Source organism: Capsella rubella, unplaced genomic scaffold (assembly GCF_000375325.1).
Source record: "Capsella rubella cultivar Monte Gargano unplaced genomic scaffold, Caprub1_0 scaffold_3, whole genome shotgun sequence".
NCBI lineage: Eukaryota > Viridiplantae > Streptophyta > Magnoliopsida > Brassicales > Brassicaceae > Capsella > Capsella rubella.
The window spans coordinates 7119147-7146196 of NW_006238921.1; the positions used below are offsets into that span (position 1 = coordinate 7119147).

Sequence of the window (27050 nt, forward strand, 5' to 3'; positions counted from 1 at the left end):
GAGTCACCCATGAAACTTGGCGTTTAACATTAAGCTAAACTCTTGTTAACAACTAAATCTTTCCCCTAATCCTAAGTCAAACAAAGATAAGATAAAACTTATAACACAACACGCAATATCACACATAAAGACCTAGCTAATTATAGGGTCACTACATTGATCTATTTAAAAAGATCACAAAGTGAAATCCATTTTCGAAATAAAGCCACAAGATTTCTTGTAAGACCAAAAAATAAAAATGGCAGGAGGAGCTTTCGTATCAGAAGGAGGAGGTGGTGGAAGAAGTTATGAAGGAGGAGTCACAGCTTTCGTTATCATTACGTGTATCGTTGCCGCCATGGGAGGTCTCCTCTTTGGTTATGACCTTGGAATCTCAGGAGGAGTGACATCAATGGAGGAGTTTCTTACCAAGTTCTTCCCTCAAGTAGAGAGCCAGATGAAAAAGGCCAAGCACGACACGGCTTACTGCAAATTCGATAACCAAATGCTCCAACTGTTCACTTCTTCTCTCTACCTCGCAGCTCTTGTAGCTTCCTTTGTGGCTTCGGTTATCACTAGGAAGTACGGACGTAAGGTCTCTATGTTTATCGGTGGTCTTGCTTTCCTCATCGGTGCACTTTTCAACGCTTTTGCCATTAATGTTGCAATGCTCATCGTCGGTAGACTTATGCTCGGTGTTGGTGTTGGATTTGCTAATCAGGTAACACATTTGTTGCTTTCTTGTGTATCATCTGTTTATGTTGTTTAGGTTGATATATATCTCAATCTTTTTATACCTTTTTTTGTGTGTGCAGTCTACTCCGGTGTACCTTTCGGAAATGGCTCCGGCGAAGATAAGAGGAGCTTTAAACATCGGTTTTCAGATGGCTATTACGGTTGGAATCCTGGTGGCGAATCTGATAAACTATGGAACATCAAAGATGGCTCAACATGGATGGAGAGTTTCTTTAGGTTTAGCAGCTGTTCCAGCAGTTGTAATGGTGATTGGATCATTCATTTTACCCGATACACCAAACTCCATGCTCGAGCGAGGCAAATATGAGGAAGCAAAGCAGATGTTAAAGAAGATACGCGGAGCTGACAACGTTGACCATGAGTTTCAAGATCTCCTTGATGCTGTTGAAGCTGCCAAGAAGGTGGAGTATCCATGGAAGAACATCATGAAGAGTAAATACAGACCAGCTTTAGTCTTATGCTCGGCGATTCCCTTTTTCCAACAGATCACGGGAATCAACGTCATCATGTTCTACGCGCCTGTTCTCTTCAAGACTCTTGGTTTTGGTGACGATGCTGCTCTTATGTCCGCTGTAATAACCGGTGTAGTCAACATGCTCTCGACCTTTGTCTCAATCTACGCGGTCGATAGATACGGAAGAAGGTTGCTTTTCCTTGAAGGTGGCATTCAAATGTTCATCTGCCAGCTTCTTGTTGGTTCTTTCATAGGTTTAAAGTTCGGAACCACAGGAACCGGAACCTTGACGCCAGCGACGGCAGATTGGATTCTTGCTTTCATATGTGTGTACGTTGCTGGTTTTGCATGGTCATGGGGTCCGTTGGGATGGTTGGTACCAAGTGAGATCTGTCCTTTGGAAATCAGACCAGCGGGACAAGCCATCAACGTCTCTGTCAACATGTTCTTCACTTTCCTCATCGGTCAATTCTTCTTGACTATGCTTTGCCACATGAAGTTTGGTCTATTCTACTTCTTTGCAAGCATGGTCGCGATCATGACGGTTTTCATCTACTTCTTGTTGCCTGAGACCAAAGGTGTTCCTATTGAAGAGATGGCTAGAGTTTGGAAGCAGCATTGGTTCTGGAAAAAGTATATCCCAGATGATGCAATTATTGGTGGCCATGATGAAGACAATACTAAACCCATGTAACAGGGATTTTCGATTTTTGAACTGTTTTCAGGGATTAGTTACGTGGAAATTATTGAGAAAATTTGGTCACATGATCCATCCTATAAAATATAAAATGTGTGTAATTTTATACCCTTATTCTTAGGGGCTTCTTAATTCAATCTTTACATTCCCTCGGTTTCTATTTTGTTCCCCTAATCTTGTAAAAAGAAAGGCCAAAAAATTCAAACTCATATATTTCTTGAGCAAACATATCGCATAAATCTAAAGTTTATATCATTTTTTGTACTACAAGCTGAATTAATATTGTTTGAGCAAAACTAATTGGTTAAACTATCAAATAGAAAATACAAAAGTAAAAACACAACCAATCAATCTATAAACATTTAGTGTCTTAGAGTTAATTGATGTGTTTTGCAACTTGTGAATATGTCACTTGTTTTTCTCTCGATTTCCTCATCTACATCGAAATCATCTCTCCTTTCATATTTCCCATAATATTAGTGGAATTAAGAGTTTCGATTATTTATTCGGTCACAAAATTTTTGGACCCTTGAATCGATCACGAGAATTTTTGTATCTAAGCTAGACTCAAAATTTGTGTTGATTATATTTCGTTGAATATAAGTGTATTATATCCAATATCCTCTGAAATTTTATTTCCTCATTTTATCGCAAGTGTGTTGATTCCACAACCAAGTTAAAATATCCATCCCTATATTAGTAAAAGAGAAGTACAAAATAGAATACGGGTCGGGTCAAAATTAAAAAATTAATCCGATTTTAACAATTGGATACTTCAAAAATGGTTATTAAATTGGGTTTGGATACATACATCGGATACTTTCCATATCTAATTTAAGGCTTGTATTATTTCCATAACTAATTTTATGATTTCCTAATATTTCTCTAACTAATTTAATATAATCTATTAAAAATTATTTTTCTTCTTTCACTTTTATTTGATCTTATTTTTAATTTATGATATTATACTATATGATATAAATATTTAATAAAAATTTAACTTTTTTCCATATGTTGCAATTTGATTTTTTTCAAAACAAACATATAATACTCGACCACACTCCGTTAAATGTCTTAGAAAATGGTTTAAAATCATTATAAGTATAAGTATAACCAATATTAAAACCACTGTTACATGAGCATATTTAAAATTTTAGAAACTTTCAAAATATTATAATTAAAAGATTCCAATATTTATAAAAAAATTTAAAATTTAAAATATTGAAAATATTTTTTTGGAGACATAATTTTTATTGATAAAATATATTATATATCAAACTATGTAAATTTTAGATAGTTCACGGATAGTTTTTTAAAATCAAAATTATAATGCTAAAACGAGTTATGAATAATGTTTTTTAGAAAATGAATTATGTTACGGGTTAGTCCTTCAAAAAATATATTGTAAATATGTAAGTTTTACGTATATTCCTACTTCTATTACAAAAATGGTCAAAATGAATAATTTATCGACAAATATTATTTCGTGCTGTTAAATTTTCACTGTGTTTTTAATTGTATCAAAACTTAATATATGATTATTTACTCGATTTTTTGTTTATTAATTTATTTAAACTTATTATACAAATATATGATTACCGTAATCGATTGCAGTGCAATAAAATTAAAATGTAACATATTTTAATCCGTTAAAAGTTACATATATGTAATTATTTCCCCCGTGCTATAGCGCGGGTCCGAATCTAGTGGTCTTATAAAAAATGAACAAGTTATTGAATGTTAATAAGCCAATCTAATATTAGAATTTCTTAGAATTATAATCGATAAAATAAAATTTTAAATATTGTGAATCCATGTAATAAAAGTAAATTTGATTTTCACAAAACAGACAAATTCAATCAACACAGTGTAACGTTCCTTCAAAGTTACTTTTGAGACCCCCCCCCCCAAAAAAAAAGTTACTTAAAAGTTAATACTCTATAAGGGCCGTTCATGGGCTGAGGCCCAAATTATGTTATGATTGTTTGAGTCGGCCACAAACCAAAGAATTATTAATTTCTCTCTCTCTCTCTCTTTTCTGACAGTTCTTTTCTTCCTTCGTCCTCTCGTTTCATTTCGTGTCTCTCTCGCGCTCTGAAAGATTGATTTCGCATAAATCCGTCATGTCTTCCGGCGTAAATTCAAGTGGCTCCGCCGCAGCATCAGCAGCGGCCGACAAGATGTTCTTCTGTTACCAGTGCAATCGCACTGTCACAATCTCAATTTCCTCATCCGCTGATCCTTTCTGTCCTATTTGCAACCAAGGGTTTCTTGAAGAATACGAAGACCGCAGCCCTAATCTTCCCCCCAATTTCAACCTTAACTCTGATGATTCCTTTTTCCCCATGGCTGATCCTTTCTCGACCTTGCTCCCTCTCTTATTCGGCTCTTCCGCTGCTTCTCCTTCCGGCATGGACTTCATGAGCTCGAGCTTTTTCGGTCCTTCGATGCAACCACAGGCTCGCTCCACTCAGCAGATTCCGCAGTCTGACGCGTTTGATCCGGTTTCGTTTCTCCAGAATCATCTCCAGCATCTGCGATCTAGCGGTACGCACGTTCAGTTCGTGATCGAGAATCATCCTTCGGATGCTGCTCATCGTATGCCTGGGAATCTCGGTGACTACTTCTTTGGTCCTGGTCTTGAGCAGTTGATTCAGCAGCTCGCTGAGAATGATCCTAACCGTTACGGAACTCCTCCTGCTTCCAAATCAGCGATTGATGCGCTTCCTACTGTCAAGGTAACTAAGGATATGTTGAAATCGGAGATGAACCAGTGCGCTGTTTGTATGGATGAATTTGAGGATGGTAGCGATGTTAAGCAGATGCCTTGTAAGCATGTCTTTCATCAGGATTGCTTGCTTCCGTGGCTTCAGTTGCACAACTCGTGTCCTGTATGCCGATTTGAGTTGTCGACTGATGATCCTGACTATGAGCACAGGGCTCAGGGAATTCAGGCGAGTGGGGATGGACAGGGATCAAGTGAGGGTCAGCAGACTCCAAGGAGGTTTAGTATACAACTTCCTTGGCCGTTCAGGAGACAAGATGGCTCTGGTTCTGATCCTGGTTCAGGGTCAGGAGCACCTGGTGCCGGCGGAGGTAATCTTGAGACCAGGGGCGAAGATTTGGATTGAGGTTTGTATTGTCTTCTCTCTCTTTCTACTCAACCTATAGCCATGAACCAACCCTTTGTTTGTTTCCCGTGCTGTCTTTGTGCCACTGGACTACTTGCGGTTTTTGAGAGGTACAAAATTATAGGTTGTGTGGACTATGGCTGCAAGAACATTTTCAATGTCTGGCTGTCTTCTGGAAATTTATATTTGGGCCGTTGCATTGATGCCCATATCTAATAGGTTGAAACTGGAATTTTTAAGTTAGGCATCTTTTTGGCCATAGCGAGCTTAAACGTGGCTGCTTGATTTTTATAGTTCCATAGGCACAAACTTGTAGATAGCACTGAAACATATTATTTCCTTCTTGTTCTTGGTGCTCCCTCTGTTAGCAATATATTTCCTTACTTATTAGATACCGTTAGGTCTCTGAGCTAGACTTAGAGGTATGCGTGAGATAAGAAGATAAAGAAATGTATTTTGACTAAACGGGATGCTGGAAGTAATTAGCTTAGATTACGTAAAACTTTAAAGCCTTAGAGAGGAGAAATATGTTGTTGTAGTGTAAATATGTTTTTATTTTATTTTGTGTGGTAGTCTAATATCTTGCATTCTATACATTTTATTTATTTATTTTGGATTTGGCATGTGATATTCTCAGCAACTTGGGGATTAGCATTTCTTCTTTGTGATATGAGAAATTCAATGTGGCTAGCAACATGGGGAGAACTTATATGGGTATCTTATGAGGTTTCTCACTGTCACTAGCTTAATGTGATGATAATGTAATCACAGCTCTTTCTTTCGATGCAAAGATGCTGGGGAAAACACGAATGCATAAGAGTTTTAAGTGCATATGGTTGTTTGAGCATAACGAAAGAGCTTGTTTGCTAGTTAGCTAAAAGTCCCAAGATTGTCATAAATAATGGACTCAAGGGACGTATGGGTCATTGATACGTTAGTTGGGTAAAGGTGGTTTAAGGTTTGTACTGATTGAGTCTTTGGAGAAGTATCAAATTGGTGTGGTTGACGCACAACCACTTGTAAGCAACAGTGTTGTTATTCGAGTTAGAGATTGTCTCCAATCCAATTAGTCCAATTGTTGATACTTATCAAACTTGAGGTGTGGGGAAGACCTTTATGGTCGGGTTTTGAAACCTCAGATGCCATGAGGTTTGCATTGAATTACATCGAAGAAAATTAATTCACTTCTGTTGAGTGACCTTTGCTTGTCCTAACGCTTTTGCTGATTTTCATTTGTGTTGCAGAATGAGGTCGCCCAGAGTCATTGCTTGGAAATTGGATCAGCAGGATATCTCAAGTTAAAAAGAAAAACAAAAAAGTAGTTTCATTAGGTAAACAGAAGTGACATTGAGGTCTTACCATATTTTGTACATTTGAAAAAAGTTTTTTTTTTTTTTTGTTTGGAATTCTTTGTTATTTTGGGATTATATAACGAATGTGAGAGTTCTTAAAATTTGCAAATTTCTTCAGTCTAGTGTTATTGTTTATGATTCTCATAAACACTTTTCCATGGATTGGGTCTGTGAAATAGATTGAGACCCCCAGATCCAACTTCGATTCAGACATTAGAATCTCTAAACATTTGGACATACGAAAAAAATGGGACACAAAAGAATGAAGTGGCAGACAAGAAAGGTGATTGATCATCTAAAAAAAGAAGAGAGATATTATCATTAGATAAACAGTCCCTTGTGGTATGTTTGTTTGAACCTTTTCATGAAATGACTTTACAGCTTTTTTAAGTTTTCTATTACTCATCCATTACTACACGTAGTAGTCGCAAGTTAATTTGCAACCAACCCTCTGACTTCCACATCGCTTAATTCGTCCTTCTCAAATGCGCGACAAGCAACAAAATGTGAATTCAAACGGTTCACTTAATCAAATGCAATGTATATGTTAAGTATATACGACAAAATAATGTTTTTAATGAATTGATTTGAAATATGTATATTATGTTTATACGTAAACTTGGGTAAATGAATGAATATTTAATATTAATCATCTTTGACACTTAATAACACGGAATGTTTTGCGTATATTGAATATATGGTATTAGGTTTCAATACGTGTATATTTAAACTTCGATAATAAGATGAATATATATATGTTTCTTCAAGCAAGAGGCACGTACGGGTACGGCAGAGATAGTTCAGAGACATTAACATAAACAAATATGGAATTCAGAGCTATAAAACAAATTAAGTAAAGATTGCCCACGTCTAGAAACAAAGTAAACCCATACCCAAGTCACGTGCACATCTTCTTCCACAAAACTTAAGTATGCTTTTCTTCTATAAGGCCACTCACTCCACCGCCAAGATCAGGCTCACGCCAAAGAAAGCGTCTCTAAGTTAAGCAACAGCTCTCATAGATGATCCATAGACCATAGTTTTTTTTTTTTTTGCTTACTAGTAAGGATTCTAATAACATGCACGCTGGATGAAGGAGAGATTACTCTTTTGGGAAAACCAGACGAGTTATTGGGAACTCGGTTTAGTTTTTGGTTTGTTCTAACACGTTTGAAAAGATTAGTATACTTTATTCACTCTTTTTGCATAGCTTTGGAATATTGTTGAGTTGGCTTAGTAATTAACAGGATCTTTACGCCTACTTAATTCTTTTTATTTTGCTTCCCTCCAAATTAAGTCTATTGATGCGATTGTGGGGGTAATAATTGACAAACGCACGAAGAGTATTTAGGAGAAGGTGAATCCAAGCCCATCGGTATATATGGTCTTTTGTTGTTGTTGTTGAAGTAAAGTTATAACTAGAGAATATGATCGCATGGTGTTCCAAAGATATGTGCCTTATTAGTGCGACTCGCAAGAGCGTGAATATGACTATGGTTAACACCTTTGCATGCATATCATATGCTTTTATGCTTCTTTCATTGTGTGTTTCGGTGTTATAATTTTTTTAAAAAAATTATGGGACAATCATGATTTATTAAAAACATACATTGTTTGTCCCACGTCGATCGACTCCACCATTTAAGGTTTGGGGCACATCACTGATACCTACAATAATGATTCTCTAATTGCAAGTTATGTGTCTAATCATCTAAATCTTATATGTGAGGAAAAATTAAGACGCTACCTTTTGACGTTCCACGTTTCAATGTAATAGTAGTGGCCACGCCCAATGGACAATGATAGATCCTCTTTTGTTCTATTGGCGTCTTGATTCGGACATGAAATCTAAAACATGGATCAAGATGGGGCACGAGGAAACGTAAGCTGATAATATCTAAAAGGAGATATATCAGATAAACAAAATCCCTTGCAATGTTTTTGAAAGTCCTTTTGACCTTTTCATCATATATATTATGAATTCAACTTTTATGTTTACTAGCTTTAAATATTTTGAGGGGTGAGTGTGAGGAACCGAAAAATATGGGTTTAGGATTTACATATATAGTAGAAACTTCGCAATCACGATTTTTTCCACACAGCTGCTTTTGTAAGTGACATTATAATGTGGTAATGTGGTCGACATCAAGAAAATGTGTTATATTTCAAAAGGCCTACTTAATCACATGGTCGCTAACATGTTTTCATATGCGGAAAAAAGTAACAATATATTTATGGAATTCAGTGATAATATAATATGTGGATTATTTCGTTTACAGGACGTTCATTAATAGAAATGAATTCAATATCCACAAATTAAACTTGTGGTACTTACTAACTAATGATAGTTAAAAGAATCTCACATTGGTACTAATTAATGTTATTGGAACATATTTTGTATAACACTTGACGATCGAGCTTAAAGTACAATATAACCTTAGTTTGCAACTATATATATATATATATTTGTTATTATATAACAACACCACTCATTTGAAACATACATATATTTTATGGATTGTACATGTTTAGATCTCTTCAATATAGTTTTAATAAATTGTGACGTCAAAAGCTTATATCACGGCACTTTGTATCGACTACATGAGTTTTTCTTCTTCTTCTTCTTATTGTTTGTTGGCTTGTTGCACTCGTCATGGCTCATGATGGCGTGGTCGCCTTCGTGGCCGGAGAAAGTTCTGCGATTGATTCTTTGGTGAGAAATAAGATGTATTTAGCAAAGTGAGTCAAGTTTTAGATTATGGTTTTTGAAGCAAACAAAATATACATGACATCCTGAATTTATATTTGTGTGAAACCGGTATTTATTCGATTTATCATGAATTTCTTTATATTTCTTTCAAAAGTGACAATTTTATTATCATTATGAATAAAATAATTTCGAGGATACATATAAATCATATCTTGAATACTATATAGATAAGTTTGCAGTGTTAAACTTCTTGATACGTACATACATTTAATGTCGTCAATAACTCAACTCAGTAAATAAAAGTACGTCACAAGATATTTCGATAAGTTAAACCAACGATGATTCTGTGTTCGTTTGTTGCGTGGTGACCAGCAGCTATTACACGAATTCAACATATATTATAAACACTAATGGCGATATAAAAAATCATTATAAATCGCATTTGCTAATGATTAAGAATGAATATGATCAAGATCAATATAACTATGATCAAAATGAACTTTTTAAAAATATCTGGTAATGTATTTATTAATAACATTTCTACATCAAAATAGCTCTTTCGAAAGGATGCTTTGTTTGTACCTTTTATACTAAAACGAATCTAAAATTAAAATATTCCCATTATGTTAATTAATATATCATATATGGTTGACTTAACTATATAGAAAATGATATGTATTATTTAAAATTTGGCAGACCACTTTGTTTTGGTGTTTTGTTCCACAAAGAAATTAAACATACATATATGGACCGATTCTAATCACTTACTTCTTGCACATTAATTAGCTCCTTGATATTATTTTGATGGCTGAGATAGCAACTGGTTTAATGTTACAGTTGGATTTTATTTCTGTTTTAAATTTTCTCAACTACAGAACCATTAAAATCATACAATTAATTCTATGTGTTATATACGATATATGAAACACTTACTGTATATCCATTCATGATATATCATCTGCAAAACTATAGTACACATTCTTCTATATGTCGAAAACTAAACTATAACAATGTTTTCGAAGTTAACTTACTAAATCATGTTTGTTACAAGTTACAATGAAAATGGTAAGACCATAGCTAATGTACATAAATTACATGAACTTACACTAGACAGACAGTAGCACTCCCCAGATTCTTATAATTGTGAGAAATTGAAAAAAATGAATCTTAAATGTCGGATAAAGAACATTAAAAAGAGGATAATAGCAGCATTAAAAATCTATGACCATGTTATTTGAAAATCAAAACATCGGTTTAAGAAATACAAAATGAGGGCATAATGGTAATTTCAAAGCACGTGAGGTGCTGAAAATTCATCTTTTCAAAATTCAGTTGGTGGCAAAAAAAACCCAAAGACATTCAAAATTGTCGGATAATTTTTTTAAAAATATTTTTAAAATTAAGAAAAAAAATAAAATAACTGTTAGATTCGTCTGTGTCCAAAGAAAAGAGAGAAGTAAAATTAAAATATAGAAAAAACATTAGTTTCCTTTTTCTTTTCTCTTCCTCCCTTTTTTCTCCTTCTTCTTCTTCTTCTTCTTCTTCTTGTGTTGTGAAGCAGAGAAAAAGCTGCACCTTTTAAAGATTTTCTCTCCAAAAATTCGAAGTAAATTGAAATCTCTCAAGCAGCAGTCTCCACTGTTTACTTGGAGATTTATACTCTTTTTTTTTTTTCTTTTCCACTTTCACTTCTTCTACCCGCATTTGTGTCTCTGTTCTCTTACCTTTTTGTTTCTTTCATTTCCGGAATCTGAAGTTTTCTTCTGTGTGGTGTGTTTTCTGTGTCTGAGATCTATCTACAAGAAAAAATCAATTCTTTTTTGGGAACTCTGAACTTTTCTCCTGAAGGTATTTTAGCAGAGCTCTGATTCTGGAAGGTATTTTAAAGGGTTTTGGAGTTGTTATAATGGGTCTTAAAATCAAACAAATTTGAAAATTTCTGCTTTTGTTGTATTTCTCTTTTTTTTTTGAATTCTCATCAAAATGAGAAATTTTGTATCGTCTTCTGTTTGGTTTTGTGTGTATTGAATAATAGGATAAGAAAGTTGTCTTTGTATCTCTAGATTTTGAGCTAAATTTGTTAGCTTTTTTTGTCAATCATCTGTTCAATTTTTTGTTTGTTGAAAATTTCAACAATAGATGTGTTAAATTGTCAACCAGGCAAGCCCTTAGATATTTTTGTTCCTTTGTTTTTTTTTAAACTCCTTCTCAGGATTTCGTCAACCTATTCAGTAATGAATGTCGTCGTTTCATGAGATCTTTTTTTTTTTTTTAAATTGTTTTACTCCTTCAAGTTTATTCAGAGTTTGGCCTAACATTTCCCATTCTGATAGAGGAACTTGAAAACAATGACTGAAGACTAAGAAAGAAAAGCATTTCAGTCTATGTCCTAAAGTATGGTCCCCGCCATTATATGTTAATAAGCTAGATAGGTCTTTTGAGTGGGGTTCTTCTTCAAAAGCTTGATGGAAACCATAAATAGATTGTCATCTATGACTAGATTGTTTGCTTTTTTTTTTTCTTGAACACTTCCATTTGAGCTGATAAGTTTCGTTCTTTCTTGCAGTAAAATGCCCCCAAAAGTTACTCCATCCATGCAGTCGCTTAAATCTTTGCCGGCAGACTACAGATTTGATGGTTCACCAAACTCTAATCGCCTTGAAAATTCTTCTGGCGCGAGTGTTTGCTTGACCAATTCTAGTATTCCAAGAAAAGTTGGGTTAAAGAATGGGAAGGTTAGCCAAACGGCTACTGCTGCTGGGGATACTGAGGATTCACCTTATAGTGGGCACAATGTTTTTGTTGAAGAGCAGTCTTTGATTGATGATGTGGATCCTGATACTGCTACAATGTCCTTGCCCCAGAGTGATGAGCGCAGGTGGAGCGACACTAGTGCATATGCTCGAAAGAAGGTATACCTTAGATTTACATCTTATGATTCTCTAGGCTTCAGGGTTTTGTGGCACAGTCACACATTGCATAGCTATGATGGATTTCTAGCTAGATTGAGATTCAACGTATTGCTTCTGAAGTTATAAGAATATGGGATGAAATGTTGACGGTTTTCAACTTTAGATACTGCAATCTTGGATTCAACTTCCAAGTGGTAACTGGGAGCTTGGGAAGATATTGTCAACTTCAGGAGAGGAGTCTGTTATTAATTTGCCTGATGGAAAAGTAAGTGACTTTTTATATCCCAAGGTAGGACTGGTTTTATAATAGTTCAAGTGTATGATCGGATACTACTTCCGCACTTGATTTAATAGGTAATAAAAGTCATATCAGAGACTCTAGTACCTGCAAATCCTGATATTCTTGATGGAGTAGACGATCTTATGCAACTAAGTTACTTAAATGAGCCATCAGTGTTGTACAACCTCAACTATCGATACAACCAAGACATGATATATGTAAGTCTTTTGTTTTGATAGTTTTGTTCATCAGGTCAATAGTCTTTCCCCCCAGTCTGTTTTCATATATGTTCCAGCAATTATTATTGCTTTTGAACCTTTTTCCTTTTATGGCACTAGACAAAAGCAGGGCCAGTTTTGGTGGCTGTGAATCCTTTCAAGGAGGTTCCTTTATACGGAAATCGCAACATTGAAGCATACAGGAAGCGATCAAATGAGAGTCCTCATGTGTATGCAATTGCAGATACAGCAATTCGCGAAATGATACGCGGTGGGTCATGCTTCCTTGTTTGTTAATTATTGAAAGTTAACTTTGCAATTCTCATGAGTCAAAAGTCATTTCAGTTCTCACACCAATTTATCTTTTCCAATCCAGATGAAGTTAACCAATCTATCATCATCAGGTTAGTATAAATGTCCTCCTTTATGCTGAGTTTTTGCGAATTTTCACGCCTATTGGATCTTCTATGGCACTAGAGGGTTATTTCTTTGGCCATGCATTAGTCTTCATGACATGTAAAGAAGCATTAGTTACAAAACACTGGGGGCTAGTAAATTTGTGGAATGAAGTGTTGTTTCCAGTTTGTGTATTGTGATGTATTCTTATGACATGATTCTATTTCTCATCTAGCGGCGAGAGTGGAGCAGGGAAAACAGAGACAGCTAAGATAGCTATGCAATACTTGGCTGCTCTTGGAGGTGGAAGCGGGATCGAATATGAGATACTTAAGACTAATCCCATTTTGGAAGCATTTGGAAATGCAAAGACATTGAGAAATGATAATTCTAGTCGTTTTGTAAGCCCTTTCATCATTGTGCTTTTTGTATGTTATTGTTCGCTTATGCTATGTTGTTGATTTTTTTGGGTCTTCGTATGTCTCACAATGTTGTTTTGATATTAAAATTTACAGGGGAAGCTAATAGAGATTCATTTTAGTGAAAGTGGAAAGATATCGGGTGCTCAAGTTCAAACATGTAAGTGCAAACCTTATAATTGCGCAACTTCACTTTGTTTATTCATTTCTATAAAGCTAACCTAGTTTTTTTTTTTTTTGCATGTTATTCAAATTATGCAGTTTTACTTGAAAAGGTAGCTTCTTTAGATGATTTCCCCTGCTTAATTTCTTTCCTGTTTTAACGATAATTCGTTAACATTGGGATTTTTTTTTCTTTGTACGTTGACACATTTTAACAGTCTAGAGTGGTCCAATGTGCTGAAGGGGAAAGATCATATCATATATTTTATCAACTTTGTGCTGGGGCATCACCTGCACTTAGAGGTATGGTTAGAAAAGATGAATCCTAATAGGTTTTTTTATAAAGGTGACTTTAAAGAGAAGAATATAATTTTTCTTGACAGCTAGAACAATCACTCATTAAAACCTTCTGACATAATTGTTGATAAAGACTGTAAATTGTGTAATGTAGGTTTGCGGATTAACATTGTGTGCTTAATATATTTTCGGTTGTATCTTCCTTAAATGAAGATAAATTATGTCAACCATCAGTCTTTGAGTCAATGTCGTGATTGTTAGGTGTACATATACATATAGTAAATGGTGGAAAGTTATTTATTTGTATTCTGTTTTCCCCCATTCATTATTAATTGCAGAGAAGCTAAATCTGACAAGTGCACATGAGTACAAATATTTGGGACAGAGTAATTGTTATTCAATCAACGGAGTTGATGATGCTGAACGTTTTCGCACTGTTAAGGTAATTCAAATTCCTTCTTTCTGAAGTTACTTTCTTCGTCCTCTTCTCTACTCATTTCAGAACTTTTTATTCTCTATCTATTGATTAATCCTTCGCCATTGCAGGAAGCTCTAGACATTGTGCATGTTAGTAAAGAAGATCAAGAAAGTGTATTTGCAATGCTTGCTGCAGTATTATGGCTGGGGAATGTTACTTTCTCCGTTGTTGACAATGAAAACCATGTTGAACCTGTAGAAGATGAAAGTAAGCATCATCAGTCCCTAACTAGTGATGCTTACATTTTTTGAGTATAAATATTTCTCTTTAGTGTCCATGAACGTTGAATCAGCATGCCCACTACACGTTTCTGTGATGTTGATGTACTATATTCCAGACATTTCTTTAAGATTGTCATCTCTGAAGTTTTCTATTTCAGTCTCTTGGGTCTTGGAGTTGGAAACAAGAATGTTTCTGCTTAATGTGTTGCCTCATCTGGCAGAGAGATAACCTATGTGCTGTACATGGTTTTTGTTTTTTCAGGTTTGTCAACTGTTGCTAAATTGATTGGGTGCAACATCAATGACCTCACACTAACTTTATCGAAACGAAAGATGAGAGTTAGAAATGACACCATTGTACAGAAGCTAACGCTACCGCAGGTATATGCCTTTTACAAGATTTGCTTATGTATTGTTAGACTTGAAGTAGGGTTTGTAATTTAGTAAAATGAGAATTGACAAATTTCTGCTCTGATTTATGTCTACATTCTTGCATTTGCATATTTTTCTTTGCATCCATGATTCCATGCTCCGCATTTATATGAAATTAGTGCTTTTAATCCCTAGGAAGATTATGACAATATTCCTGTTTTTTGATCATTTTTATCCTGTCTGTCTTTTACTTTATACATTACCTTTTATCTGAAATATATACTTATTTTCTTTCAGGCCATTGATGCAAGAGATGCTTTAGCAAAATCAATCTACTCGTGCCTATTTGACTGGCTGGTTGAACAGATCAACAAATCTCTTGCAGTAGGAAAGAGGCGAACTGGCAGATCTATCAGTATTCTTGATATCTATGGCTTCGAATCATTTGATGTATGTTTCTGCTCTGTCTCTCTCTATGCCTTCTCCTGAGCTTGGTAGCAGCTATCATTTAGACCTTCAGTTGGCAATGATATCCCTAAAATAAATATTAGAACTCTTTCGCCAATGAATTGTTGATTGTAGTTGAAATAGCGATTAGGATCTTTGGGGAAATGTCTTAATAGAAAATGAATCCTTTCAAGTTTGTTTATATGCAGTTATGTGGTCTTATTGATTTGCTAAACAACTTTCATTCCTCTGTAGAAAAATAGCTTTGAGCAGTTCTGTATAAATTATGCAAATGAGAGATTGCAGCAACACTTTAATCGTCATCTATTCAAGCTGGAGCAAGAGGTAAAGTTGCCCCTTTCTCTATACCGGCTTATATATTAAATTTACTCTGTCGTGCATTCACATAGAACTACAATCTAAAAGCTCAACTTTCTTAAACGATGTTATTAATGTTTCTTTCTACGTTTTCAGGAATATATCCAGGATGGCATTGACTGGACCAGGGTTGATTTTGAGGATAACCAAGATTGTCTTAGTCTCTTTGAAAAGGTAAATAATAAGAAGACAATAGACTAGGAAGCGAGATGGACACCCTAATACGAAGATAATCTAGTTCAACTTTTACACACTATAAAACTACGTCTGTCGTCTGTGCAGAAACCATTGGGGCTGCTCTCCCTTTTGGATGAGGAATCTACATTTCCAAACGGCACAGATATGACACTTGCAAACAAGCTTAAAGAGCATCTACACTCTAATTCATGTTTTAGAGGAGATAAAGGGAAGCTTTTCACAGTTGTGCATTATGCTGGAGAGGTAATAGCTTTTGAACCTCAGCGAAACCAATTTACATGGCACTGCAGAAAATACGAAAGGCATATTATAGTGGGATCTGTGGGCTCTTCTACAGTGGTTCATTATTGGAAAGAAAACAGGATAGTCTTGGAGATGAATGCCTCTTGACAGTTTGCTTTTTTTATTTGCTTTTCCGAATTCAGGTTACATACGAGACGACTGGATTTCTAGAGAAGAACAGAGACTTGTTGCATTTGGATTCTATTCATCTTTTGTCCTCTTGCTCTTGCCTCCTTCCTCAAGCATTTGCTTCTAGCATGCTGATCCAATCTGAAAAACCTGTTGCCGGCCCTTTATACAAAGCAGGTGGTGCTGATTCCCAGCGGTTGAGCGTAGCTACTAAATTTAAGGTAGAATATTTTTCTCAGAGCTGATGTTACTTTGTTTTGGTTACACGCTTTACCTATTCTTGCGTCTTTCGCTACAAAACACTTTTTCCCAAAAGTCTTCTATGATATTTGACTAATAAAAATCTTGCTGGGATTTTTCAAGGGTCAACTTTTCCAGTTAATGCAACGTTTAGGAAACACTACTCCACATTTCATTCGCTGTATCAAGCCAAATAATGTTCAGTCTCCTGGGTTGTATGAGCAAGGGCTTGTCTTACAGCAGCTAAGATGTTGTGGGGTCCTAGAAGTGGTTCGAATATCACGGTCTGGATTTCCCACAAGAATGTCTCATCAGAAATTTTCCCGAAGGTGACAATGCCATTCATCATTTAGTAGTTATGCAAGGGACATAGGATTTTGTGCTTAAGTTGTAACCAAATTGGTTTTTAAATGATCATATTGCAGGTATGGTTTCCTTCTGGTGGAGAACATTGCTGATAAAGATCCTTTAAGTGTTTCAGTTGCGATTCTCCATCAGTTTAATATCTTGCCGGAGATGTATCAAGTTGGCTACACAAAGTTGTTTTTCAGAACCGGCCAGGTATAGTTTCTAGTTGGCTGATGTCAAAGACTTTCTGTTTAAGGTGCAGGCATAAGATTATCATGTGCATTGCAGATTGGGGTTCTTGAGGATACGAGGAACCGTACGCTCCATGGCATTTTACGTGTTCAAAGCTCTTTTAGAGGATACCAAGCACGTTGTCACCTGAAGGAACTAAAAATGGGAATTTCCATTCTCCAGTCATGTATGACTTTTTTGGTTCAATTAATTACCTTGGGTTTGCACCATTCTCTCACTGTAATGGATTTTTTTGAGCTTAAAACTGAGATATTGCTTCTTCCCACCTCCTTTTCTACAGTTATTCGTGGAGAGAAGATAAGAAAAGAGTTTGCCGACTTACGAAGGAGGCACAGGGCTGCTGCCACTATACAAAGCCACGTTAAAAGCAAGATTGCTAGGCAGCAGTATAAGGGCATAACAGATGCATCGGTTGTAATACAATCAGGTAAAAGGGTTTATTGTAGATCATCTCACTTATAAAAATCTCAAGCTGATTTTCATTGTTGATACTGAATTATTGTAACTTTTTTCGCAGTAATTCGTGGTTGGTTGGTTAGAAGATGTTCAGGGGATATTAGATGGCTAAAATCTGGAGGCACCAAGGTAAGGGGGTTATTATATTTCCACTCCTTTCTAACAGTATGTTTATGTTTTCTTTCATCTCATTGATGTGATATATTTTTTTGCTTTGGTATTTGACCAACTGCTCAGGTAAATGAGTCAGGTGAGGTGCTAGTGAAGGCATCAGTACTTTCTGAGCTTCAACGCAGGGTACTTAAAGCGGAAGCTGCCCTGCGTGAGAAAGAAGAGGAGAATGACATTCTTCAGCAGAGGCTTCAGCAGTATGAGAACCGGTGGTCAGAATACGAGACAAAGATGAAATCAATGGAAGAAATCTGGCAAAAGCAAATGCGGTCTTTGCAGTCCAGTCTCTCCATAGCAAAGAAAAGCCTAGCAGTTGAGGACTCGGCGAGAAACTCAGATGCATCTGTCAATGCGAGCGATGCAACAGATTGGGATTCAAGCAGTAATCAGTTCAGGAGCCAAACAAGCAACGGAGGAGGGTCAAGACTACAGCCTATGAGTGCGGGTCTGAGCGTGATAGGGCGGTTAGCAGAAGAATTCGAACAGAGAGCTCAAGTGTTTGGTGATGACGTAAAGTTCTTGGTGGAAGTGAAATCTGGTCAGGTGGAAGCAAACTTGAACCCAGACAGAGAGCTGAGGAGGCTAAAACAGATGTTTGAGACATGGAAAAAGGACTATGGAGGGAGATTGAGGGAAACGAAACTGATACTGAGCAAGCTGGGGAGCGAAGAGAGTAGTGGTTCGATGGAGAAAGTGAAGAGGAAGTGGTGGGGAAGGAGGAATAGCACTAGGTATTGAATCTACTGATGGAGGGGAAGGTTGTTCTTAGAGGCAAACTTTGGTCGTTTGCTGATTAAGGATTTGGCGGGTTTTATCTGGTAAAGTAGTTAGTTGATGATGTTCGTGAGACAACCTCGTTTTCTGCCTCTCAATGTGAAGGATTCTGTGATTATACAAAAAAAAAAATCTTAATTTAAGTTTGTAAATTTTGTTTTGTTTTGTTTTTAAAAATATATATATATCTATGACAACAAGTGCTGCGATTTGGGGAGTTATAATGCTGCAGTGCTTACAAATTAATCAAAAATGCGATACTATGATTAAAATAGGGAAACAATGTTTGTACACTGTTTAGCTTAAGCTATGGGTGAAAAGAGTTTGCTTCCACGCTTGAAGTGTACATACGTAGCAAAACATGGAGTGTACCTTTAAAAGATCAAAACTAATAATCATTATGGTATTTGAATATATACATTTGATTGAAGAACTTCGAAATTTGATAGTTTTACCAACTTTGGAGAATAATTGTTTGTACTCCATGGAAAATAATAAAAACAGAATTGGATTCTTTTTGTGTAGATTCAGCAATCTAGTAGTGGCTTAATTCAGATGATGCGAATTATATATTAGTTCAATAATGCCTTCACTCAAGAATAAATACAATAATGTCATTATCGACGAAAATGTTTACTTTGGAATCAATTAGACGCCAAAGATAATACTTATAATTCAAAGAAAGAAAGAAAGAAAGCAACTACATACAAAGAGAGGATTAATTAGAGACGAATCCAAACACTTTGTGGTACTCGGAATAAAATTCGTTTTATTAACACATTTTCCAAAAGTCATGGAGAAGTGGGGACAAATTTTGGCATAATGTAAAACCAAGATTCCTCTCGAATCGATCATACATAACACTTATGGTTTTGAAGTTTCATCTTTAATTTGGATATCCAAATCGAATATTCTTTGAATAGCAAAGTAGTTTCTTTGCATTGCAGTTTGCACCACCACCGTCCGGACATGTGTTCAACTCTCCTAGTCCCAAGTGGTCTGTTTCACACGGTCTTGTTTTAATCTTTTTTTTTGTTTTGTAATATTTACATGATTACATCTATAATAAAACAATTTTAAAAATCGAAAACACAGCCAATAGTGTCTTGCATGCATAATTTGGAAAAAATGTCATTGCCTAGGAATAGAATTCTATCATATATAAACAGTTTATTAGCCTCCGGATCCACAAAGTTTATACAAAAAAATAGTATTCAATATAATAAAAGGAAAAAAATCAAAAATAGAAATTAGGAAATAAGATACTTTTTTTAAATTAGGAAATTAGGAGTATGTGTTTTCTTTTTTTGCAGCTAATAATTTTTTTGTCTACAAATAGTTGATTTTCTCTTGTTCGATTCTTTTAGTTTTTTTTTTGGTAGTTGAAGACAGTATATAAAATTCTCTAATGTAATATTTTTTTTTGGGTATTTAATAATTGTATTTCTTCCTCTTTCGCCCTAAACACACAAATTTCATCTCTCCCTCTTATTTCCCTCTTCCCGTGTCTCTCTCTCTCTGGTGAGTTTTTTTTTTTTTTTTGGTTCGTCTCCTTGCTTCGATTCATAAACATTACTCTTCCTTGCCCCTCCCTATTTTTTGTTTTTGTTTTATTATTCCCTGTTTCTTCAATTTTATGATGATTTATTATAATCTCTTCTGGAATTTCTCGTACGCAATTAATCCTTGGTTTCGAAATTCTGGGGGGAGAAAATGAGTTTTTGGTTATATCCGTCGGTTAATCATTGTCTTACAAGGTCACCATTGCCAGGCCGCGTTACGCTCGGAGAGAGATCTATGTGCGATTGATTTTGAAGTTTTTTTTTTTGGTTTTGTGTTCTGGGCTTTCGTCTTTCTCAATCAAACTGTTTCTTCATTTGTCGTCGTGTGTCCTTTGCAAAATTGGGGATTTAATCTCTCCACCGTCTCCAAAACTGGGTGTTAATTTTGGGGAGGAAAAAGTGTTCTAATTGGTTAATCGTTTCTCTCATTATTTTTGGGAGAGGAGAAGAAACTATTCTATTTAAAAGATTCATCCTTTTTTTCAAATTGTTGGAGAGGTGGGATCCTCATGATTTTAGAGAGAACAAATATAAGAGAAGATAAAAGTTTTTTGTTTTAACCCTTTTGTGTCAACATCATAGGAATATTTTTATTCATTGTTAAGCTTTAATACTGATTTAAACTAATTTGGATGTTTTGACTTTAAACTATTTCTTGCAGAGAAGTGTTTTTTTTTTCGTGGGAGAGATAGAGAGATTTGGCTCTGACAAGTCTTTAGTCCATTAGAGGTCGGGCTGTCAAGTTTTGACAGCCCGAGTTAGAAGAAGCTTCCAGGTAATTTACACCACGTCCCTCTACAATCTTGGAGTCTTTCACGCGTTTTAAACATGTGTGTGTGTCCATACTTATTACAATTCTATCTCTTCTTATATAACAGGAGCTTGTTTTCTATTAAGTGAGATTTGGTATGCTGCTAGATTTTGGAGTATATTGATATTGATTTTGGCCAATTATGGGTTCTTTGTCTGGGATCATCCAACGGCCACTTGTTGCTGCTGCTGCTGTCATTGCAGCTTCTGTTTCTGCAGATGTCTCTGAGAAGTTCTCGTCTCTTAGATCACTAGTTCGAGGTTCTGAATCACAGCAGATCGCTGCTACTTCAGTGTCTGGTTCTGTTCAGGATGAAAGCTTCTTGTGGGCTTCTCAAGTCTCAGCCTCCAAGCTTGCGGATTTATCTTTTTTGTCGAGGATTCGTGTTCCTGTACCAAATGTTGATCTCCTAGCTCCTTATCCGTGCTGTAATCTCACTCCTTCTATTACTTCTTTGTCCGCTCTTCGTAGCGCTTATCAGTCTGCAGAATTGGCTAAGGCATCAAAACCATCGACATTCACGATTGGGGCCTCGCTTGTGGTTCCTGATGTTTCCTATAGATGGCATTTGCCTCAGACTGGTGCAGTCGATCTGTCGGGGTCCTCGAGCTGTGCATTGGAGAAGAATAGAACTGTTGTGGTTTTGCTTGGATGGCTTGGATCAAAGCAGAAGCATCTCAAAAAATATGCGGATTGGTATACTTCAAGGGGTTACCATGTCATCACTTTTACTCTTCCCATGAATGAGATTATGAGTTATCAAGTTGGAGGAAAAGCAGAGAAAAACATCGAGTCGCTGGTTAATCACTTGGCTGATTGGTTAGATGAAGAGCAAAAGAAAAACCTCGTCTTTCACACCTTCAGCAACACCGGGTGGTTAACGTGAGTTCTAATATCGCCAGAGTTTTTTCGTGTGTTTACACTGCGGTTTCACATTTCACTTAGCGAATTTCCCATCTGTTGCAGATATGGAGCCATTTTGGAAAAGTTTCAGAAGCAAGATTCATCATTGATGGGAAAGGTTAAAGGTTGCATAGTGGATTCAGCTCCTGTTGCTGCTGCAGATCCAACGGTAAGCAATGGTTCTTGCATTCATAGCTATTTTTACACGGTTATCTAGCTGTCAAAGAAGATTTATTTACGAACTTGACTAAAAGCATTATTCTTGGATACATGATTTGTTAGACACTGGGGTGCTTTTCTTTTTAGATATGTGCACTATTGGTTAGAACTTTCTGGATACTAATTTGGCTTGTAAAAACAGGTATGGGCATCGGGTTTCTCAGCTGCTTTCTTGAAGAAGAACAGCGTAGCCACTAAAGGATCTGCAAGCTCATCATATGAGTCAAACGTAGGAACACAAACTAATGGTATAAACTTCTCCCAACCAAAACCTGCCGCAACAGAAACTGCTTTGCTTTTGGTACTTGAAAAGTTCTTCGCGGTGATTTTAAATCTTCCCAAAGTAAACAGGTAACAAGCTCTATATAAAATTTCCCGCCTTTCATCACACATTCCTTCACCCAAATCATATGGTTTCACAGTAACAAACTCATGTAATCATATTATTTACAGGAGACTCGCAGATGTTCTAGACACTTTATCATCAGCACAACCAAGATGTCCACAACTATACATTTACAGCTCTGCAGATAGAGTTATACCCGCGGAACAAGTTGAATCATTCATTGTAGAGCAGAGGAAAGCAGGACACGAGGTCCGTGCTTGCAACTTCATATCTTCACCTCATGTAGACCATTTCCGAAGTAACCCAGAACTCTATACAGCTGAGCTCAACCATTTCATGGACAACTTTGTCCTTTCTTGCTGCAACCATTCTTCATAGCAACTTCCACGAAGTGTTGTTGTTGCTAACTTTTTTTGTGGTCCTTTTAACTCTATATACAAAAAAAAGTTACTGATTGATGATTCTTTTGGTTTGGATTGGTATATAGATTCAAATTCATTCCTTTGTAAATTGTTGGATTATGTACATTTAGGAGACTGAAAATTCAGAAAAGTGACGTCCTTTGTATCGGAATATGAGTCTCACGGCTGTTTTTTTGTGTGTTATTGTTCAATGAGGGTTGTTAAGACGCAAGATCATAAAGTTTTTGGCACTTATCGTAATTCTCAAAATTAAAAGGGATCTCAATCGTAGTTTTTGCAATAAGACGCTGGTTCATCAAAAATTGCGTTTTATCGAAAAAATCAAACGCAAAAGTGTGATTTGCGTTTGAAGCGGCGGAGATCGATCTGGGATTTGGGTCGAGATCTTTTTTTTCCCCTTTGCCGTATGTCATTTTGTGGAACTCGAACCTCTCATTCTCTCATTTTCATCTCTTCCTCTTCCGTAACCCTAACGAAGTCGCAGATTCTCTGGTAGATCTATCTTGATTCGATTCGATTCTTCTTTTTTCCCAGAAAAGTCGCTATCGCAATCGAACCAAAGAGGTTAAGTTCTTACTAGTCAGAGGTATATAGAGAGGCAGTGGAGCAATGGATTTGGATCAATGGATTTCGAAGGTTAAAGATGGTCAACATCTCTCTGAGGATGAGCTTCAGCTTCTCTGCGAATATGTACGCCATCTTCTTCTTTTGATTTCTCTTCTGAATGGATTAAAGTACCGGCAAACCCCATTTCTTGTCTGAGACGATTGAGGCTTAGAGCTTCTTCTGCTTTTCTCTACTTGTGTGTATCTGTATACCTTGATGGAACGTGATTTCGAATCTGGTCTTTACCCTCTGTGTAGTCATTTTAGGGTTTTTTTTTCTTTCTTTTCAACCTTGGATGTATCAGATTTTGTAATTCAGATACAATTTTATGTTCTCCTTTTTCAGCAACTGATTATAGATTAGCCAAGATGCATCACGATTAACCAGAAGGTGTTTATAATGTTACAGGTGAAAGAAATTCTGATTGAGGAGTCAAACGTACAGCCTGTAAACAGTCCTGTCACCGTCTGTGGTGATATCCATGGCCAGTTTCATGATCTAATGAAGCTTTTTCAGACTGGAGGTCATGTTCCAGAGACAAATTACATATTTATGGTATAGAGTTTTTCTTTTTGTGGTGTCTCGTATGTCATATTCATATGAATGCAATCATGATCTGCTGTGGGAAATTCTCAGGGCGACTTTGTGGATAGAGGTTACAACAGCCTTGAAGTCTTCAGTATTCTTTTACTTCTTAAAGCTAGGTAAGTTGTTCATAAATGTTCGGAGGCTCCTGTTATCATTAAATCTTGCCTTTGATATACTGTTGTTCGTGTTTTAAATTGTGCTCAGTACAAATTTATAGTTTATTAAGCAATTAACAATTGTATATCTTACCTTGGAAAAGAAATGCCCATTGACATATTACATTCAAATAGTTCATTCGAGAATGTAATTGCTTCTCAAGCATCTCACAATTGTCTGTTCTTAGATTTTGGAAAGATACCTAAGATTTGTATACTCTTTCACTACATTTATGTTCTCTTGAGTCTTGAGAATGCTATTTTAGGTGTAAAATACATTGTTCTTTCTGAGCTTGTTGGGGAATATATATTTCTAGCTTTCTTTGCTGTGGGCACGAAGTTGTTTTCTTATTCTTTTGTATTCTAATGTGTAGATATCCAGCCAATATAACACTTTTGCGTGGAAACCATGAAAGTAGGCAGCTAACGCAGGTATGTGTTATCCTGCTCCTATAATATCTGTTATTGTGCTTTTCATGCAGTACTAGGAGGTAAGTAATTTTGATTATCTTCTCGTTGTTATAGCAGGGCTTTGAAAGTTCTGATTTTGTACATGTGGCAATGCCATGTCAAGTTAGCTAAGATGCATTTTATGTGATTCGAGTTTGGAAAGCTAATTTCAGAAGGTGCTTCGTATAGTGCCAGTATTTTTTTTTTTAACATGTGTGTTCTCCTTATAGCTCTGTTGTACCTTCATACCTAAACTGTTGAATCTCTTAGTTGATTCAGAGTTACATACGCTGTTAAGGCAGAAAGTTTAGTGATAATTTTCTTTTAACGCACTCCTGAAAGACCTTTGCTAAATTTTATTATTACAATTACACCTCTTAGTGCAGTTCAGATATGTATTCCTTGAATCTGTGGATAAGATGATTAAAATATTTTACATGGATTGTCGATATTGGATATCCCGTTGTAACACAGAGCCATTTATGTTATGTAGGTGTATGGATTCTATGATGAATGCCAAAGGAAGTATGGTAACGCTAATGCATGGCGATATTGCACAGATGTTTTTGACTATCTTACCCTGTCAGCTATTATAGATGGCACAGTGAGTTGTTTTGTTATTGCAGCTTGGCATTATCGTTGACAACACATAAGTTGTCTTTATGCTATACTAAAATAATGTTTGTGTCGTCTAGGTTTTATGTGTTCATGGTGGCCTTTCCCCAGATGTTCGGACAATAGATCAGGTTAAACTCTGATTTTAATGTTTTTGGCTTTCACCTGTCGAGTATGCTTCTAGCTCAGCATGTTAATAAGGTCACCCACTCACTCTACATCTTATTGTGGGCTCTAGATAAGACTGGTCGATCGAAATTGCGAGATTCCTCATGAAGGGCCCTTTTGCGATCTTATGTGGAGCGATCCTGAAGATATTGAAACATGGGCAGTTAGTCCACGTGGAGCTGGTTGGCTTTTCGGATCCAGGGTTACCACTGAGGTATGTTTTTCCTCTCAACATATTGAATTGCTACTGTAGCTAATAAATTTACTTCACATCTCTGATATTTGGTTTTGGCTATTTGTGCAGTTTAACCATATCAACAAGCTTGATCTAGTATGCCGCGCCCACCAGCTTGTACAAGAAGGTCTTAAGTACATGTTCCAAGATAAAGGCCTTGTAACTGTAAGTGTCCTGCTTCTAATTAATTAACATCTTTATACTGGAATTTTGGGAACTCTTCTTACTGATGTTCATTTTTTGTTTATTTGTGAAGGTGTGGTCTGCACCTAATTACTGTTACCGCTGTGGAAATGTTGCGTCTATATTGAGTTTCAATGACAACATGGTGAGCCATCTCTTTAATTGAATACTCGTATCTTCTCTTTTAAACACGGACACACTTGTATGTATGCTATATACTTTTTTAAGTAATGGTATTAGGAGGATAATAGAAAGAAATTTAGATATAGTAAGCATGTGAAATAAGATTCGAATAGCTTCTTTTTGTTTATGGATTGTAGGTCTCTGGGTTGTGAATGTGTTAATGATGAAATTGTTATGAAATGTTTTGTATAACCAGGAAAGGGAAGTGAAGTTCTTTACAGAGACGGAAGAGAACAATCAAATGAGGGGGCCAAGGAGTGGAGTTCCGTATTTCCTATGAAGAATCACGCACTATTATGTTTGGTGTGATGATAAATGATGATGAAGCCATTGCTACCATTGGCAATATGTTCAGTGTTGAAAAGGTTAATATATAATTATATATATTATCTACTGATGGGTTTCACTTACTTCCATTATTTTTGTCCTCTAGGTTACATTTTCCATGTGAAATTTATAAGTCCAACACTTTGGTAATAGTTTTAGTCGTTTTGAGTCTCTGCTTCTTCCTTTTTATTCCCCCAATCTTTCTTCTGTATGTTTTTTTTTTTCCATTGTTCACTACTTGCACTGTTTCCTCTGCATTTTGTTGTTGTTAAGATGACATTAATTCTAAAAATAATTAAACATCGTTACAAGTGGGACAGTATCGCCAAAAGTAAATCAATACATGTTTGTTCGTTCGGCTTTTGTTGTGGATCCTTTCAGAACTTTGATCCGAGTTTTTGGAAAGTAATGGAAAGAGCTGTAGGCTTGTAGTGGTTGGTTGATGTTAATTTAAGCAGCCACATGATGTGGTGGAAAGAATTCCAAATCCTGTTTAACAATTGCAAGATCTCATTTGGTTTTTAATATGTAACTATTAATTAACTAATCTTAACCATAAAAACTACCATGTTCATTATATGACACGACACGTAATGTGCTAAACTCATAAAAGAACTTGTCTAAAGATTATAAAGTTGCAGAGTCAGTTTATCCTTTTTATTAGTACAAAACAGTGAAGCACTATGAGTATTGAGTAGTGTCGTTGTGTTGGGCTCAAAATCGACGGGGTACTGGGTCATCTAATAAATCATAAAATATTAGCCTGGT

At 36.0% G+C, this 27050-nt stretch overlaps 5 protein-coding genes across 7 annotated transcripts; all 5 read left to right on the plus strand.

Annotated features, from left to right (window-relative positions):
* The first annotated feature begins 202 nt into the window (after window positions 1-202).
* LOC17892746 (sugar transport protein 10) lies at window positions 203-2046 on the plus strand. The gene is made up of 2 exons (XM_006300020.2): window positions 203-700; window positions 795-2046. The coding sequence occupies exons 1-2, from the start codon at window positions 239-241 to the stop codon at window positions 1881-1883; spliced, it is 1551 nt and encodes a 516-aa protein (XP_006300082.1). The 5' UTR covers window positions 203-238; the 3' UTR covers window positions 1884-2046.
* Window positions 2047-3942: 1896 nt separating this feature from the next.
* LOC17893333 (E3 ubiquitin-protein ligase RING1-like) lies at window positions 3943-6491 on the plus strand. The gene is made up of 2 exons (XM_006297931.2): window positions 3943-5018; window positions 6262-6491. The coding sequence occupies exon 1, from the start codon at window positions 4010-4012 to the stop codon at window positions 5015-5017; it is 1008 nt and encodes a 335-aa protein (XP_006297993.2). The 5' UTR covers window positions 3943-4009; the 3' UTR covers window position 5018; window positions 6262-6491.
* A 4084-nt stretch (window positions 6492-10575) lies between these two features.
* On the plus strand, window positions 10576-18726 carry LOC17892069 (myosin-1). 2 transcript variants are annotated; one of them, XM_023785691.1, is made up of 24 exons: window positions 10576-10956; window positions 11646-11991; window positions 12155-12256; window positions 12346-12489; window positions 12610-12760; window positions 12866-12893; window positions 13121-13286; window positions 13401-13464; window positions 13566-13579; window positions 13685-13769; window positions 14102-14205; window positions 14310-14448; window positions 14725-14843; window positions 15132-15284; window positions 15537-15626; window positions 15756-15833; window positions 15942-16100; window positions 16283-16489; window positions 16632-16837; window positions 16934-17069; window positions 17145-17274; window positions 17389-17535; window positions 17626-17693; window positions 17802-18726. In XM_023785691.1, the coding sequence occupies exons 2-24, from the start codon at window positions 11650-11652 to the stop codon at window positions 18471-18473; spliced, it is 3504 nt and encodes a 1167-aa protein (XP_023641459.1). In that variant the 5' UTR covers window positions 10576-10956; window positions 11646-11649; the 3' UTR covers window positions 18474-18726. The 2 variants fall into 2 exon arrangements, with proteins under 2 accessions (XP_023641459.1, XP_023641460.1); XM_023785692.1 differs by having other exon boundaries at window positions 10576-10927.
* A 1250-nt stretch (window positions 18727-19976) lies between these two features.
* On the plus strand, window positions 19977-22923 carry LOC17893077 (transmembrane protein 53). Of its 2 annotated transcripts, none has more exons than XM_006299531.2 (6): window positions 19977-20030; window positions 20733-20846; window positions 20950-21764; window positions 21849-21954; window positions 22147-22355; window positions 22458-22923. In XM_006299531.2, the coding sequence occupies exons 3-6, from the start codon at window positions 21025-21027 to the stop codon at window positions 22726-22728; spliced, it is 1326 nt and encodes a 441-aa protein (XP_006299593.1). In that variant the 5' UTR covers window positions 19977-20030; window positions 20733-20846; window positions 20950-21024; the 3' UTR covers window positions 22729-22923. The 2 variants fall into 2 exon arrangements, with proteins under 2 accessions (XP_006299593.1, XP_023642750.1); XM_023786982.1 differs by lacking the exon at window positions 19977-20030 and adding an exon at window positions 20061-20308.
* A 243-nt stretch (window positions 22924-23166) lies between these two features.
* LOC17892791 (phytochrome-associated serine/threonine-protein phosphatase 3) lies at window positions 23167-26604 on the plus strand. Its single transcript, XM_023786630.1, has 10 exons — window positions 23167-23462; window positions 23787-23933; window positions 24015-24082; window positions 24496-24553; window positions 25065-25175; window positions 25267-25317; window positions 25425-25568; window positions 25659-25754; window positions 25846-25917; window positions 26152-26604. The coding sequence occupies exons 1-10, from the start codon at window positions 23382-23384 to the stop codon at window positions 26233-26235; spliced, it is 912 nt and encodes a 303-aa protein (XP_023642398.1). The 5' UTR covers window positions 23167-23381; the 3' UTR covers window positions 26236-26604.
* Window positions 26605-27050: the final 446 nt, after the last annotated feature.